General features: G+C 37.6%; 1 protein-coding gene across 2 annotated transcripts in view; it reads right to left on the reverse strand.

Annotated features, from left to right (window-relative positions):
• Positions 1-692: 692 nt before the first annotated feature.
• Positions 693-12,782, reverse strand: part of LOC131326319 (uncharacterized) — a 48,945-nt gene continuing 36,855 nt past the window's right edge. For both annotated transcript variants that reach the window (XM_058359061.1, XM_058359060.1), the window contains 7 exons: positions 9,358-9,500; positions 9,143-9,266; positions 7,759-7,833; positions 3,712-4,083; positions 3,474-3,566; positions 1,916-2,075; positions 693-1,182 (listed from right to left, as the gene is read on the reverse strand). In XM_058359061.1, coding sequence (XP_058215044.1) covers positions 884-1,182; positions 1,916-2,075; positions 3,474-3,566; positions 3,712-4,083; positions 7,759-7,833; positions 9,143-9,266; positions 9,358-9,500 — 1,266 coding nt within the window. In that variant the 3' untranslated portion in view covers positions 693-883. The remainder of the gene's footprint in view (positions 1,183-1,915; positions 2,076-3,473; positions 3,567-3,711; positions 4,084-7,758; positions 7,834-9,142; positions 9,267-9,357; positions 9,501-12,782) is intronic.

Raw genomic sequence — 12,782 nt, forward strand, 5'->3', positions numbered from 1 at the left:
GATCCAAGTAGTTCAATAAAAAACTGTCCAGATGAAACCCTTCTTGATCTTTATTTTTTTGCTGATTTCTAGCGGATACCCTTAAAATCACGTTCTAATCACATTGAGCGGCTCGGATCATCGAAATTTGATCGGAAAAAGGGAGGTATAGACCGAAGCAAAATCCGGACGTCCAGACTTGAACAAAATTCGGATCGATCCGCACCTCCCCTTTCCCAATCGAATTTCGATGATCCGAGCCGCTCAATATGATTCAAACATGATTTTAAAGGTACCCACGAAAAATCAACAGAAAAAATGATCAGGAAGAACTTCATATGAACAGTTTTTTATTGAATAAACTGTTTAGATGAAGCCTTTTTCAGTCTTTTTTTTTTTTGATTTCTCACGGGTACTCTTAAAATCACGTTTTGAATACATTGAACGGCTCGGATCATCGAAATTCGATCGGAACGCTATTTAACGGAGCTTTTAACGAAATCCGTTAGTCATTCGGACGGAAGGTAGCGTTTTGATTAACAGAAGATAACGTTGGGAGTAAAATTGAAGTTTTTAAAAGGTTGAGAATCTAATTGAATTTTGGTGTAAAGGTTGGGGGGTATTTTGAAATTTTCCCAAATACATATGCCAGAATAACTTTCAATACATATGTATTTTCACGTGAATACTTGAAAAGGGGGACAAATAAGTACACGATAAAACGAATTGTGCCAAAAAAACTCAGTTATCCAAAAATAGGCTTCCATTGCTAAGGTAAACATACAGAGGACAAACCTATGACTATATTTTGGTATAATTTTGCAACTTCTGTATTCTTATCTAAGACATCTTAAAAAATTTACCTCTTGAAATATAAGTTGTAATCTCGTCTTGCTTGGGTAAACTATTTTCTGAGCAACATCTTTCTGAACTCATCGTTGGACTTTGGCTTCTCGTCTTCACCTTCCTCAGCTACCTCCATTTTTACAATATTCTTGTCGGTCCAACCAAGAGGCCTGACAGTTCTTGGCACTGCAAATGTGTTCTTTCCTTTAAGCTGGATATTGTCACCATCATTATGAGGATTTGTTGATTTAGGATCATGTCCTCCCGTGGCCCCTTTTGATGTATCAGATTTATCTTCCTTAGGATCAGATTCACCGACTGTACTTGTTTGGCCATTCGCATGCTTTGACATTTCACCTTAAAAAGGGAAGAAAATTTCAAATGCTGCTAAAAGTGCAAGGATGAACCACGGAAAAGAAATAATGAAAGAGAGCACAAACACAACCATAAGTGAAGCGAAATAGCACTTGACAGCTAATTTTGAAGGCAACATTAAAAAAATCAACAAAAAATGACGGGAGCAATGAATGTGAGTTATGAAATTTGAACTCCAATGACGTCAAAATCTGACCACATGGGCTTCACTGAAAATCCAAAGATATATCTCATAAGATGCTACCTAAATCTCATAAGTATGATAGTGAAACACATTTCAGTTATTTTTGGCATTTGTGAGAAACATAAAGCTAATGATAGTCAACATCCTAAAGAATTCCGTTAAAAAAAATAAAAACCATCCGTAAGAATTGTTTTCAAATTTCAATGAAGAGAAAGAGAGAAAGAAGCCGGCGGCAGTTCATTATTGTGTGTGTGGGAATGGGAGGGGCTGTAGTGCACCCGCCGCACTACACCGTGTAGCGCGGCCGATCCGACCATCCATCTCAGTGCGAACGGCTTGGATTTAATCCGAGCTCCTACAAATCCTAGCCGTCCATTGTTCCGATGAAAATCCGAGCTGTTCATTGCCGAGATGGACGGCCGGATTGACCGCACTACACATGTATAGTGCACCCCCCGGATCCGTGTGTGTGTGTGTGTGAGAGAGAGAGAGAGAGAGGCTATTCCTGTGAGAAGAAGAATATAAGCATACCATGTTCCACAGGGGCATGACGGCCAAGAGATTCCCTTGTTTTCCGCTGCTTTGGATCTGAGCGCGCAATGCTCAATCTCTTCCCGAGTAGTGTCCGCTTGTTCTTTGCCACAGCGGCTTCAAGGTGTGCGTCATTGGCAAAATCCACATATGCCAATCCCTAGGGATTTGATAGAACAGCAAAACTCATTAAACTGCTTAGAATGCAATGCTTAAAAATTAAAATGCACGGATAACCCCCATAAATTTCAAACCCTTCACCATCATTAGTGCCAATGTGACTTTACCTTCACCTTTTTTATATCAAGGATGAGTAGGACACATGGTAATATTTGCAGGTATCACTGCCCATCTCTTAATCGTCAAATACATCGATATTAAATCACACAAAGACAGGTTAGCTAGACCTTCTATGACAACCACTAATGCCAGCTCTAAATGACGAGAGAAGATCTTTGACCTGGATGGGAAAAATGACCGAATATCATTGACCAGCATCCAAGGCTCAAATTCAAATCAACTATGTTAAATGGTCACAAGTCGAGTCACTGTAGAACATAAATAACAAGACCCTGGTTGCACATCTAAGATAATGCTTGTGTTTATTCGGACCGCTAGAATTCCAAAGCGGCACTAGTTGGTCTCCCTACACTAGCGTGAACACTAACTGCGATCATTTGGAAGCTACAGTACCACTACAACAACTAGTTAGAGCTGCTGAAGTGCAATATATTTGTCAAACCAGTCAAAAGACCTGACAAGTGCTATCCACTGGAGCACGGGGAGCTTTTTGGCAAAGAAAAGCAGCAAAAGCCAATGCAACCAATCTTAGCATTTGAGTATTCATGTGCAAGGACTCACCTTTAGATCAACATGTCCCCACGTATCCCCAAAACCCTGATCCATTCCATGCCCTTATATGGTTAAAGGGGAAGAAGGTGTATCTTAATTTGAGTCCAGAACCTGATTCGTTCTCAGATTACAAATACAAATGTCCAAAACTAAGACAACCAAGATAATAATTAAGGAGCTCTTTTAAGAACCGTGATATTATCGTCAGTTCGTCTCAATTTACACTCAATAGCATTGGTCAGCACTGCAGTCATCATTCTGCTACACTTTGTCCATGAAGAACTGCCACAAAGATGCATGTTTAACTAACTGCTTGATAGGACTCATGTCTGTGACTTCTGGTATGAGATTCAAAATATCTACCAACATGAAACACATAAACAAGTGCTATTGGGTATGGGAGAGCCTCTCCCACGCCCTTCTATAAGCTTCCATGTGCACTGGGTAAGACACTTATAACTTGAAACACCTAATCAATTCGCTATTGTTTTAACTTTGAGACTTCCAGTTTTCTCATTTCACATTTTGGAAAACATCTGCACCCCCAAGAACTGAGGAAATTGTATATTACCAAAGAAGAGAAAGAAGTAGATAGAAGAGAAGCAAGGCCATAAAGAAATCTTTAGAGGATAACAGTGAGTATCAGCAAATGTATGTGTTCGAAACTGAGAGAGAGAGAGAGAGAGAGAGAGAGAGAGAGAGAGACCCTTGATTTTCCACTGTATTTGTCCTTTAAAATGCGGATAGCAACTACTCCACCAACATCACTGAAGAAGCCACGTAGATCATCGTAAGTTGCCTGTGCAAGGCATCCTTAGATGAGTTAGTTCTGATACCGAAGGAAACCAATTCCGTTACTGATATGTATATGCAGGTGCATGAGAGAGAGAGAGAGAGAGAGAGAGAGAGAGAGACTCGAACAAGTGGGGCAGTTGGCAACTTGCCTGGAAGCCTAGGTTTGATACAAAGGCAGTGCACTGGTCCTTGTATTTCGGTTTTTCTGGGGTCAAATCTTTGGTTTCTTTTCCATGTGCACTGCTACTTTTGCCATCCTTGACTTGGGTATTTTCAAGTGTTTTTGTTTCAACTGAGCTCTTCTCCCGAGCTTTATCCTCTCCCTTAGCTTTCCTCATGTCTGGAGCTGTATTTTTCTGTCGCTTTGCTTTTGGCTGTTCATCACCTACATTTGATCCTTGCTTTCTCTTTTCAGGTGTATTTCTCTTGGAGATGTTTTCTCTCTGATTTGTCATCAAACCAACGTTTTTGCTTTCCTGCTGCAACCTGAATAACTGCAGCTCTTCCAGACGTGGAGTCAACTGCAAAGAGAGGAGAAAAATCATGCATAACTATCCAGTTAACAGCTGTCTTTCAAGTTTCAATACTTAACCCATCAGAGTTACTTAAGTTGAAGTTTGCAAGAAGACTCCATGATTTACAAAATTCATGCGGGCGAGGAAACAAAAAAGGAAGTAAGGAACAGTAAGCATTACTCCCTATTAATTCATACAATCATTACAATGTAACCATTCAAAGAATGATGTGGAGCTCCCTTCAATCCCCAATTTCTTGTGGAGCTCCCTTCAATCCCCAATTTCTGACAAGTAATTTGGATGTGTAAGTAAGCAGCCAGTGAAATCTCAAAATGTACTATGTAGTTTGATTTCAAGAGTTAATGTGGATACCAATCCCTAGAACCAAGGTCAAATCATGGATAACTGATGTTAAGCTTGAATGAAATCCAATCTGAGCCTTGCTAAGGGTGTAATAGGGGAAGAAAGAGCTTTTTCGAGACAGAATCCAATTCCCATCTCGCTCACTGAAGAGTACAACGTACCTATACTTTCTTTCCTACCTTTAAAAGGATGACATGAGGTGATGTGAGAAAAAAGAACATTACTTTGACAATTCCTTGATAAAACATAAATTCATTCTTTACCCTTTTTCTGTTTACTGACACTAAGCTGTTACACTGCATGCTCTCTGTTTCACAGGCTGTCATGCACTCCTAAAACATAAGTGATAAACAACACAACCAGCTATAAGGGAAACAAAGTATTTCAACGAAGTACAACATTGACAGGGGAGGACAAGAGGTCCAACAAAGGAAACATGGAGAAATAAAAAATATCTAAGATCCAACCTACAAATCGTACAGCTCCTTCAAATCTCTACCCCAAAAAAAAAAAAAAAAAAAGGAAAACAACTAAGGAATTCCTTCAATGGAGAAGATATCAAAGCCCAATAGGTGTTTCAGATTCAGTTGGTTCGATCACATGTTGTACCAACAGCAAAGTTGACTGATAAAATTGATGGCAATTTGAGGATACAAGAAAACCAGAAACAGCACAGAGAATCCATACAATAGAACTCGAGGTGGTTCAGACATGATCAAATGCAGCAGCAGACTTAATAACCAATTGTTTCTCCTTCAACTGCTTACTAAACAGCATGTTGATTAGAAAAAAGTCACTTACAACAAACATGATGAGGACTCCGTGCGAGTTTAACGAGTATTTTATGATGAGTGAGGACTTCATTTGATTTTAAGAATTATGCTATTCTCTATGACTGTAAATAACTGACGCAATATATAATGATTCCCGAAGCATAATTCCAGAACGAATAAATAATGATTGAAGGGAAAATTCAAATAACCAGTCTGTTTGCTACTCATCCATACTCTATTATCTCCAAATACATCTATAAATTTGGTCAACTAACTGATTCCAAAAATTTATTGTTGTAAACACTCACACCAATACCACACAAGCCTAGCTGCTACATTACGGTAATTATCCACCCAAAGAATAAACCATAGAACTCCAGGTTTGCGTCTAAACAGTTTCATGACAAACAAATCATCAGAGAATCTATGGAGCATCTGATATTTCTCAGAACGTGGTAAGTACCACTAGACTAAGCCCTGTTCCTCAAGGCTAAGTTCATGAAAAATACAGCAGGTTGATAAAGCTTGATGAGTGACCTATGCAGATAGATTTCACACCGGCCATTGTTTGAAGCAAAACTGAATGAAGCCAAACGTTCATAAAATATTAGTGGTGCCAAAGTGCTGGCCTCTCGTGTTTGAGGAGCTATAGGTGGGAAAGGTACCAAGGAAAAACTTATAACCATCAAAGGAGCACTTTATAAGTTTACAGGAATTCATTTGTCTATCAAATCTAGATATCATTCTTCAGATTATGCGCAGTAATTGTTAATTTTCACTTATCTGGAAAAGCAACTGTAACTTACAAAGGCAAGTTTAAAAACATTATTCTGAAGGGTTAATTTTAGAAATAGTCCCTCTAGTTTGAGTGCAATCTCAATCTCGTCCCCTAGTATTAATTGTGTCATTTAACCCTATAGTTTATATTTTGTCCCTCTCACTGACAGCGTTATTAGAACCAACTCTGGGGCAAAATTGACATTTCCCTCATAGAGGGACGAAATTGAGACAAAATGCAAACTAGAGGGACTCTTTTAAAAATTTTACATTTTATTTTTTATTTTGCAAAGACAAACTCATACCTAATATCTTTCTCACCTTAATTATTTTTCTTTGATTGAATAATCAAAATATGTTGGGGAAATTCAAAACATTATTTTAGAATATAATATAGATAATATTATGAAATTCGAAAAGCATCCCTTAGTTAAATAACATTTCATTGGGTTTTTTCTTTCAATAGATTTATCATGATTTTTACAATCCCATTATGTTCTTTTTTACGCTATTAGAAAAAAGAAAAATGTTTGGTAACAAAATGTTTCATCACAACTTTTTCCTTATTCACCAAAAAAAAACTTCTTTTTCTTTATTTTCGCTATTAGAAAGGAGGGAAATATATACAAATGGTCCTCCTAGTTTCATCCGAGTCTCATTTTCGTCCTTCAAGTATCAATTACAACTCTTTTGACCTTCAAGTTTGGTTTTCGTGCCAAATTAGTCCAATTGATACCTTCTGTCAGCCAAACTAGACGGAAATAATCAGATTGATGGTAGTTTGGACGTTGCAGTTCATACCATGTTGGCCCAATTGATGATCTATGCCCTCAATCTGATTTTTTCCGTCAAGTTTGGATGTTATCAATTAGACCAACTTAATACGAAAACCAAACTTGAAGGTCAAAAGAGTTGTAATTGTTACTTGGAGGACGAAAATGAGACTTGGGTAAAACTAGAAGGGCCATTTCTATAAATTTCCCTAGAAAGAAAGAAAAATATTTCATATAAAGATTAACAAAGTGTTTCATAACAACTTTTTTTTCATAATTGCATAAAAAAGAACATATAAAACGGGATTTTAAGATAAATCCATTGGAAAAAAATTGGTGCAAAGATATTTAACTAAGGGATGCTTTTCGAATTTCATAATATTATCTGTAATATATTTGAAAATAAATTTTTTAATTTCCTCAATATATTTTGATTATTCAATCAGAGAGATTTTAAGTGTAGGTCTGTCTTTGCAAAATAAAAATTAATGTAAAATTTCTAAAATAATGCCTCTTGTTTGCATTTTGTCTCAATTCCGTCCTTCTAAGAGCAAAATGTCAATTTTGCCCACGAGTTCTGTTAGTTTTAATAACGCCATTTTAATAACACCGTTAGTGAGAGGGACCAAGACAAAATATAAACTATAGGGTTAAACATGACAGTTAATACCATAGGGACGAAATTGAGATTGTGCACAAACTAGAGGGACTATTTCTAAAATTAACCCTATTCTGAATGGTCGTACAACTCTTCTGATTATATGAAATAATTTAACTTCCAAGGGCATCAGATGTCCACCAGATGTCCACCAGATAGATACAGACAATATATTGCAACTCTAAAAGAATCAAAACTGCATGCATACTAATTATTCTCTACGTCTACACATCCCACACGATTTATTGCCATTGCATTCAATAAATTATCAAAACTAACAAATAAAAAACATGGTGTCTGTCAAGAATCGAAAAGAAGCAGCAGCAGGAAAAAGTACCTTTTGTATAGCACGATCAAAATCTTCCAGCATGCCAAACTCCCTCTCGAAGCGTAACCAGGAATGGCATATGTCCTGAATGATTCTGTTTTTTAGGAAAGGAAGGTATCATCTAATCCAAATTGTACTTCTAAGTTCTTAAATAAACCTTTGTCCAAAAGTCAAAACCAGCAGTTAATGAATAGAACAAGAGTATCCTTCGATGAATTACTTCTCAAAAAAAAAAAAAGAAAGAAAGACATGCTGACCATCTTCAAATTATAATACCCCGAAAACTGATACTATAACCCTCACTGGGCCCGAGTATTATAAGCCATGGAAACAAAGAACTAAAAACAGTATAATTTCGTATAAACAAGATGAAACAAAATAAGTAATGCAAAATCTGGATCTGAGGACAGAGGCATCTTATTCCTCAAGTGAATGTTCATTAAACCCCTACCAACAAATTGGCGATGCTGAACATTGTGAACAATAATTTAGAAGAAGAGATATTCTTAGATAAAATCAAATAGTGAATATTAGATTGCATGGGTGAACCCACAAAATTAGGAAAATTGGGCCACAGGAAAGCTTAAATTGGCAATAGAGTTTAACTGATCAAAATTTGCGTATCATTGGGTTTTGCAAGTAGTCTTCTGATGGAAATTATTAGGCATTGTATACCCCGGTCGTTGAGCCTAATCGACTCGACAATTTATTCCTCTGGAACATCTAGGAACAAGAATATTCAATCAGAAATAATGGTTACAGTCCAAGGAAATTTATAAAAAGAAAAAGAAAAAGAAATCATCAATGGGTCCAATTAAGTATAGCGGATAGAGTCATGATTCACCTTTTCTTTTGTTAGTTGATTTCTGATCTTTACAGTGGATTTGATTGGCATAATGGATAGTAGAGATATTTGCCGATTAAACAGTTGACTTATTTATCATTATGGATGAAAATTACAATTTACTAAACAATGTTCGACTTTCGAGTTACTATACCATTATCATAATAAAGTCTGATTGAGCACAATCTTGTCACACCATTCTAGATAAACATTGTTACACTCCTGAATCCTGATAGAACTACACCGTGACAGACAACAATTTTTCTCCCATACTGCTATTGAGAATAATGACCTCTTGTGATTTCTATCGTTTAAGTATTGCCAGTCTCTTTAGGTTAATATTGTGACATCATATATCAAACAAGTCATAGATCCATTGCACGATAAGCGCAATTTGTCATTCCGATACGAACTATATTTGCTTTGGCAAGGATTAAGTACACTAGATAAGTGAGATCTAGTAAGCAATTCACAGTAAAGAGGAACTGGTGGAAGAAGACGACAAAATGGAAAATATGGTTGACAGTTAGAAAGCAACTAGAAACCAACCTCTGACCCCGTCCCAGGAAATCTTTTGCTGTAGCATCTCCTGTAAAGAGATCTAGCTTCATTTATGTTGCCCATTTCGGCTTCCATTGCTATATAACCTTTCCAAGCATCCAACATAGAACCACTGCGTCATAAGCAGAGTGTGACAAGAAAGCAATGCGCTAGGAATGCAAAGCAACAAGGACCTTATGAACAAGGTAAAGAGATTATCGAACCTGATTTTAAGCAAGCACTCCCAGACTCCACGAGCTGCAACTAAATCTTTTCCCAAACTGGACTCTAATCTGGCCCAGTAAGAGTGAATTCGCAACAAACCATCCATGTCCTTGAGGTGTGGTGATAAGTAATCAGATGCACGCTGGAATCAACAGTTTAACATGTAAGGACATTTACTTAATAAAACCCAGTTTTTTTCCTACTTTTCGCTAAACGTTGGATGTTAATGGTTAAGTTGGTTAGATTACTACTAGGGGTGTCGATGTTGCTCCATCAACTTGACTCCAATGCCGCACACCTCAAAGTGGTGCTACATGACCGCTGGGCCAGCTGCCCTGTTAAAACCCAGCTTACTTGCCATGATATGCACAAAAGTTATTGACATGGCCAAATTAGAAGAAATTTCTTCCCTATTGTTTGTAAAGCACAGACCATGGAGGCATATACAAAGTTATTTACCTTTTCCAATGTTCTAAAAGTCGCTCGGCGTTCGTCGCTCGGTCGACCACCTTCGAGCTTCGAGACCTATTAATCGTCGATTAATCGGCTTATAGCAATTAGTCGGGTTTTTATTTATTTATATATAAATACTCCTCAATGACAACTCTCATAAAAAATTGAACATTCATCTATCAATCCAACAGCATCAATTGTTTTTCAAATATGACATAGAAATCTCTCCTTTACAGAAAACTGTTAACATGATTATAACACCAGCTGGTACTGGGTATGGGCCGTTCATTTATTAGTCACTTACCAATTATAATAACTTTATTTATATACACCAAACAATACTACACTTCGTGTTAAGATTTAATAAAAAATATTACTACACTATGTTTCCAGAATCACTAACGTGTTGATATGGGTATGAGCTTTTAAAAAAAAAAAACACTAATGTTCGAGGTTAGTGGAGACGTGGAGTGAGAGGAGATCTCGAACTTGAGAGAGAGAGGCGATAGGCGACTCGGAGATCTCGTGTTTTACACAGAGATATGACAGGTGACTCCGAGATCGATCAATCGATGACTGGGTGTTGAACAAGCCCTAAAAACTGTGATTCAAAACCCTTAAACTGGTATGAGTATATAACAGTTACACCCCCTTAATTTTCCAAAATTATAGATTTTACCCCTATTAATCGCCGATAGCCGACTAATCGCCCATTAACCGATTAATCGACTTATCGCCGTTAGACGCCGACTGACTAATCGCCGGTTAATCGCCGACTAACTCCGATTAACCTCCTGACCTATTAATTCAACCTTCTAGGCATTAATCTAATCGGCTAGGCCAAATTTCTGATTAATCGCCGATTAATCGGCAATTAAATCCGTCTTTTAGAACACTGACCTTTTCCATAGGTTTTTTTTTGGGTAAATACCTTTTCCATAGGTTAGTTAAGGAGATTCTAATTTGGGTCTCTTTAATGGGGGAATGCAACTGCAACAATGACGGGTGTTCTATGAGGGACAACTTTACACAACAATAAGCAGAAAACTATAGCCTATATGCTGATAGAGTGAACACACTTAAATTGTCTGGACCAAATACGAAAAAAAAATCTTAAAGTTGGAAATTTGAGATTAATCCACTATTCGAATAGCTGCAGCTCTCAGAATGTACAGTTGCTATATCCCAATGCATGAACAAATACACTTACAGCCATTTGGAGGATGGAGAAGGGAGGGGGTCAAGGGCCACGGAGTCTTAGTTACACGAAGCAAGAGTGGGGACGGGAGCGGGGGCGGGGACGGGGGAGCGGATGATCATAGAAGTCTGGGAGCGCCATTGGGAGCGGTTAGAAAAAATTATTAAAATTATAAATATATTTTGGAATTTTATATTGCTAAATGTCAATATAAAAATATTATTCTACCACATAAAATATTACTATTAAAATTATAAGTTTCTAGTCATATTTCAACATTTTTATTGTAGCACGTGATTACATAATAGAGCTCTTGTGCATATTAAGTAGGCATAAAAGTTAAAGGCATTAGTATGACTCTAGAAGGTTAATATCAGGTGTGCACACCAACAAGAACAAAACAACTTTAAAGGTACCAATTGCAGCTTGAATCGTAAGTCTCTCAACCGTTTTTTGGGTGTAAGTTTCCATATAGTTAAGGAATGAGTTCCCGTCGTCATTGGGACCAGTTTCTTGGAGTTTCCTTCGACGGGAACGCGGAAACGCATTTCCGTCGAAGAAATGTGGGCATAGTTGAAGGTTCCTGCAACTAACCTCGCAGTATAAGCTAATCCAGGCCCACTCTTATCCAGTGTTCCTTCCTCCCTTTGCACCCATATTGCAGATCCGGAGGATAGTGAAGTGGTTTTAAATCGCGGTATCAGTCAGCGTAACAGTCAATGTGTAACGGGAATTGGACACCGCACTCGTGAATTTTTTTCAAGCACTAGCAAGTTCTGAAAACTTCATTGACACACATGCTCTAACCTTATTGATGACTAAATTGAATGTTTTGACGCAATATTTTACTTTTACATGTAGTTTTAAGTAAGATTTGATCAAATGTCGCGTTTTAAGAAAGAAATTGAAGTTTTTTTTCTCATTCTAACAAGAGTTTGGTTCTCGAAATATTGTTTTAGCACGTGAAGGCATCTCAAAAAGTTACAAAGAATACATTGTAGGATCACATGAAGGTCTCAAAAAGGAAAAAAAAATAGAAGAAAAGTTATTTGCGGCGTTCTGTAGGCGTAACGGTCCCGTAACAATCCTGCAACGGGGTGTAACGGCCGGTTTTTTAAACCCTGAGTGAAACCCCCCACCCCTCAGGATAAGCTTATCCGGGTGGGCGTAATTGCTGGTATGCCCCTCAAACTTCTCCATACCTTTTTTGTATTCTCAAAACAAGGGACAACTAAGTATGGTCTCACATTATTTCTCTACCCACCCTTTCTTATCCATCCATTTCAACTACCAAACAAACTCATTCTTAGTTAATCCCTCCTTAACTAATTGCGCCATGTAACATATCCACCTCTTATCCACTCTTCTTCCTTAACCCCCCAAAACCTTATCCGCCCGCCAAACAAGCAGTAAGCGGCAGGATTAATTGAGATATTTCAGCAATGAAATTTCACGGGAAAATCCTTTAAGCTATATGGTATTGATGTTGTTTCTCTGCTATGCCAGACAACAAACATTTGTGTAATCTCCTGCATAGCCAACATACCTAGGTGACACGTTGAGGATATTCCTAGTCACAGTAAGGCGGCACTTTCGCAGTTGCCCAGAAATGTTCCCATCTCCTCCTCCTTACCCAAGAATGTCTACTACTGGCTCCAGACACCACCCAATCTCCACCAACCTACTTGTAAAGACATGTAGATTATTTTCATTTTCTTTAATCACTTATTATGTGGAGGATCATTTTTTTTATTTGAATTAAGTGATTGGTTA

Source organism: Rhododendron vialii, chromosome 5a (genome assembly GCF_030253575.1).
Source record: "Rhododendron vialii isolate Sample 1 chromosome 5a, ASM3025357v1".
Taxonomy (NCBI): domain Eukaryota; kingdom Viridiplantae; phylum Streptophyta; class Magnoliopsida; order Ericales; family Ericaceae; genus Rhododendron; species Rhododendron vialii.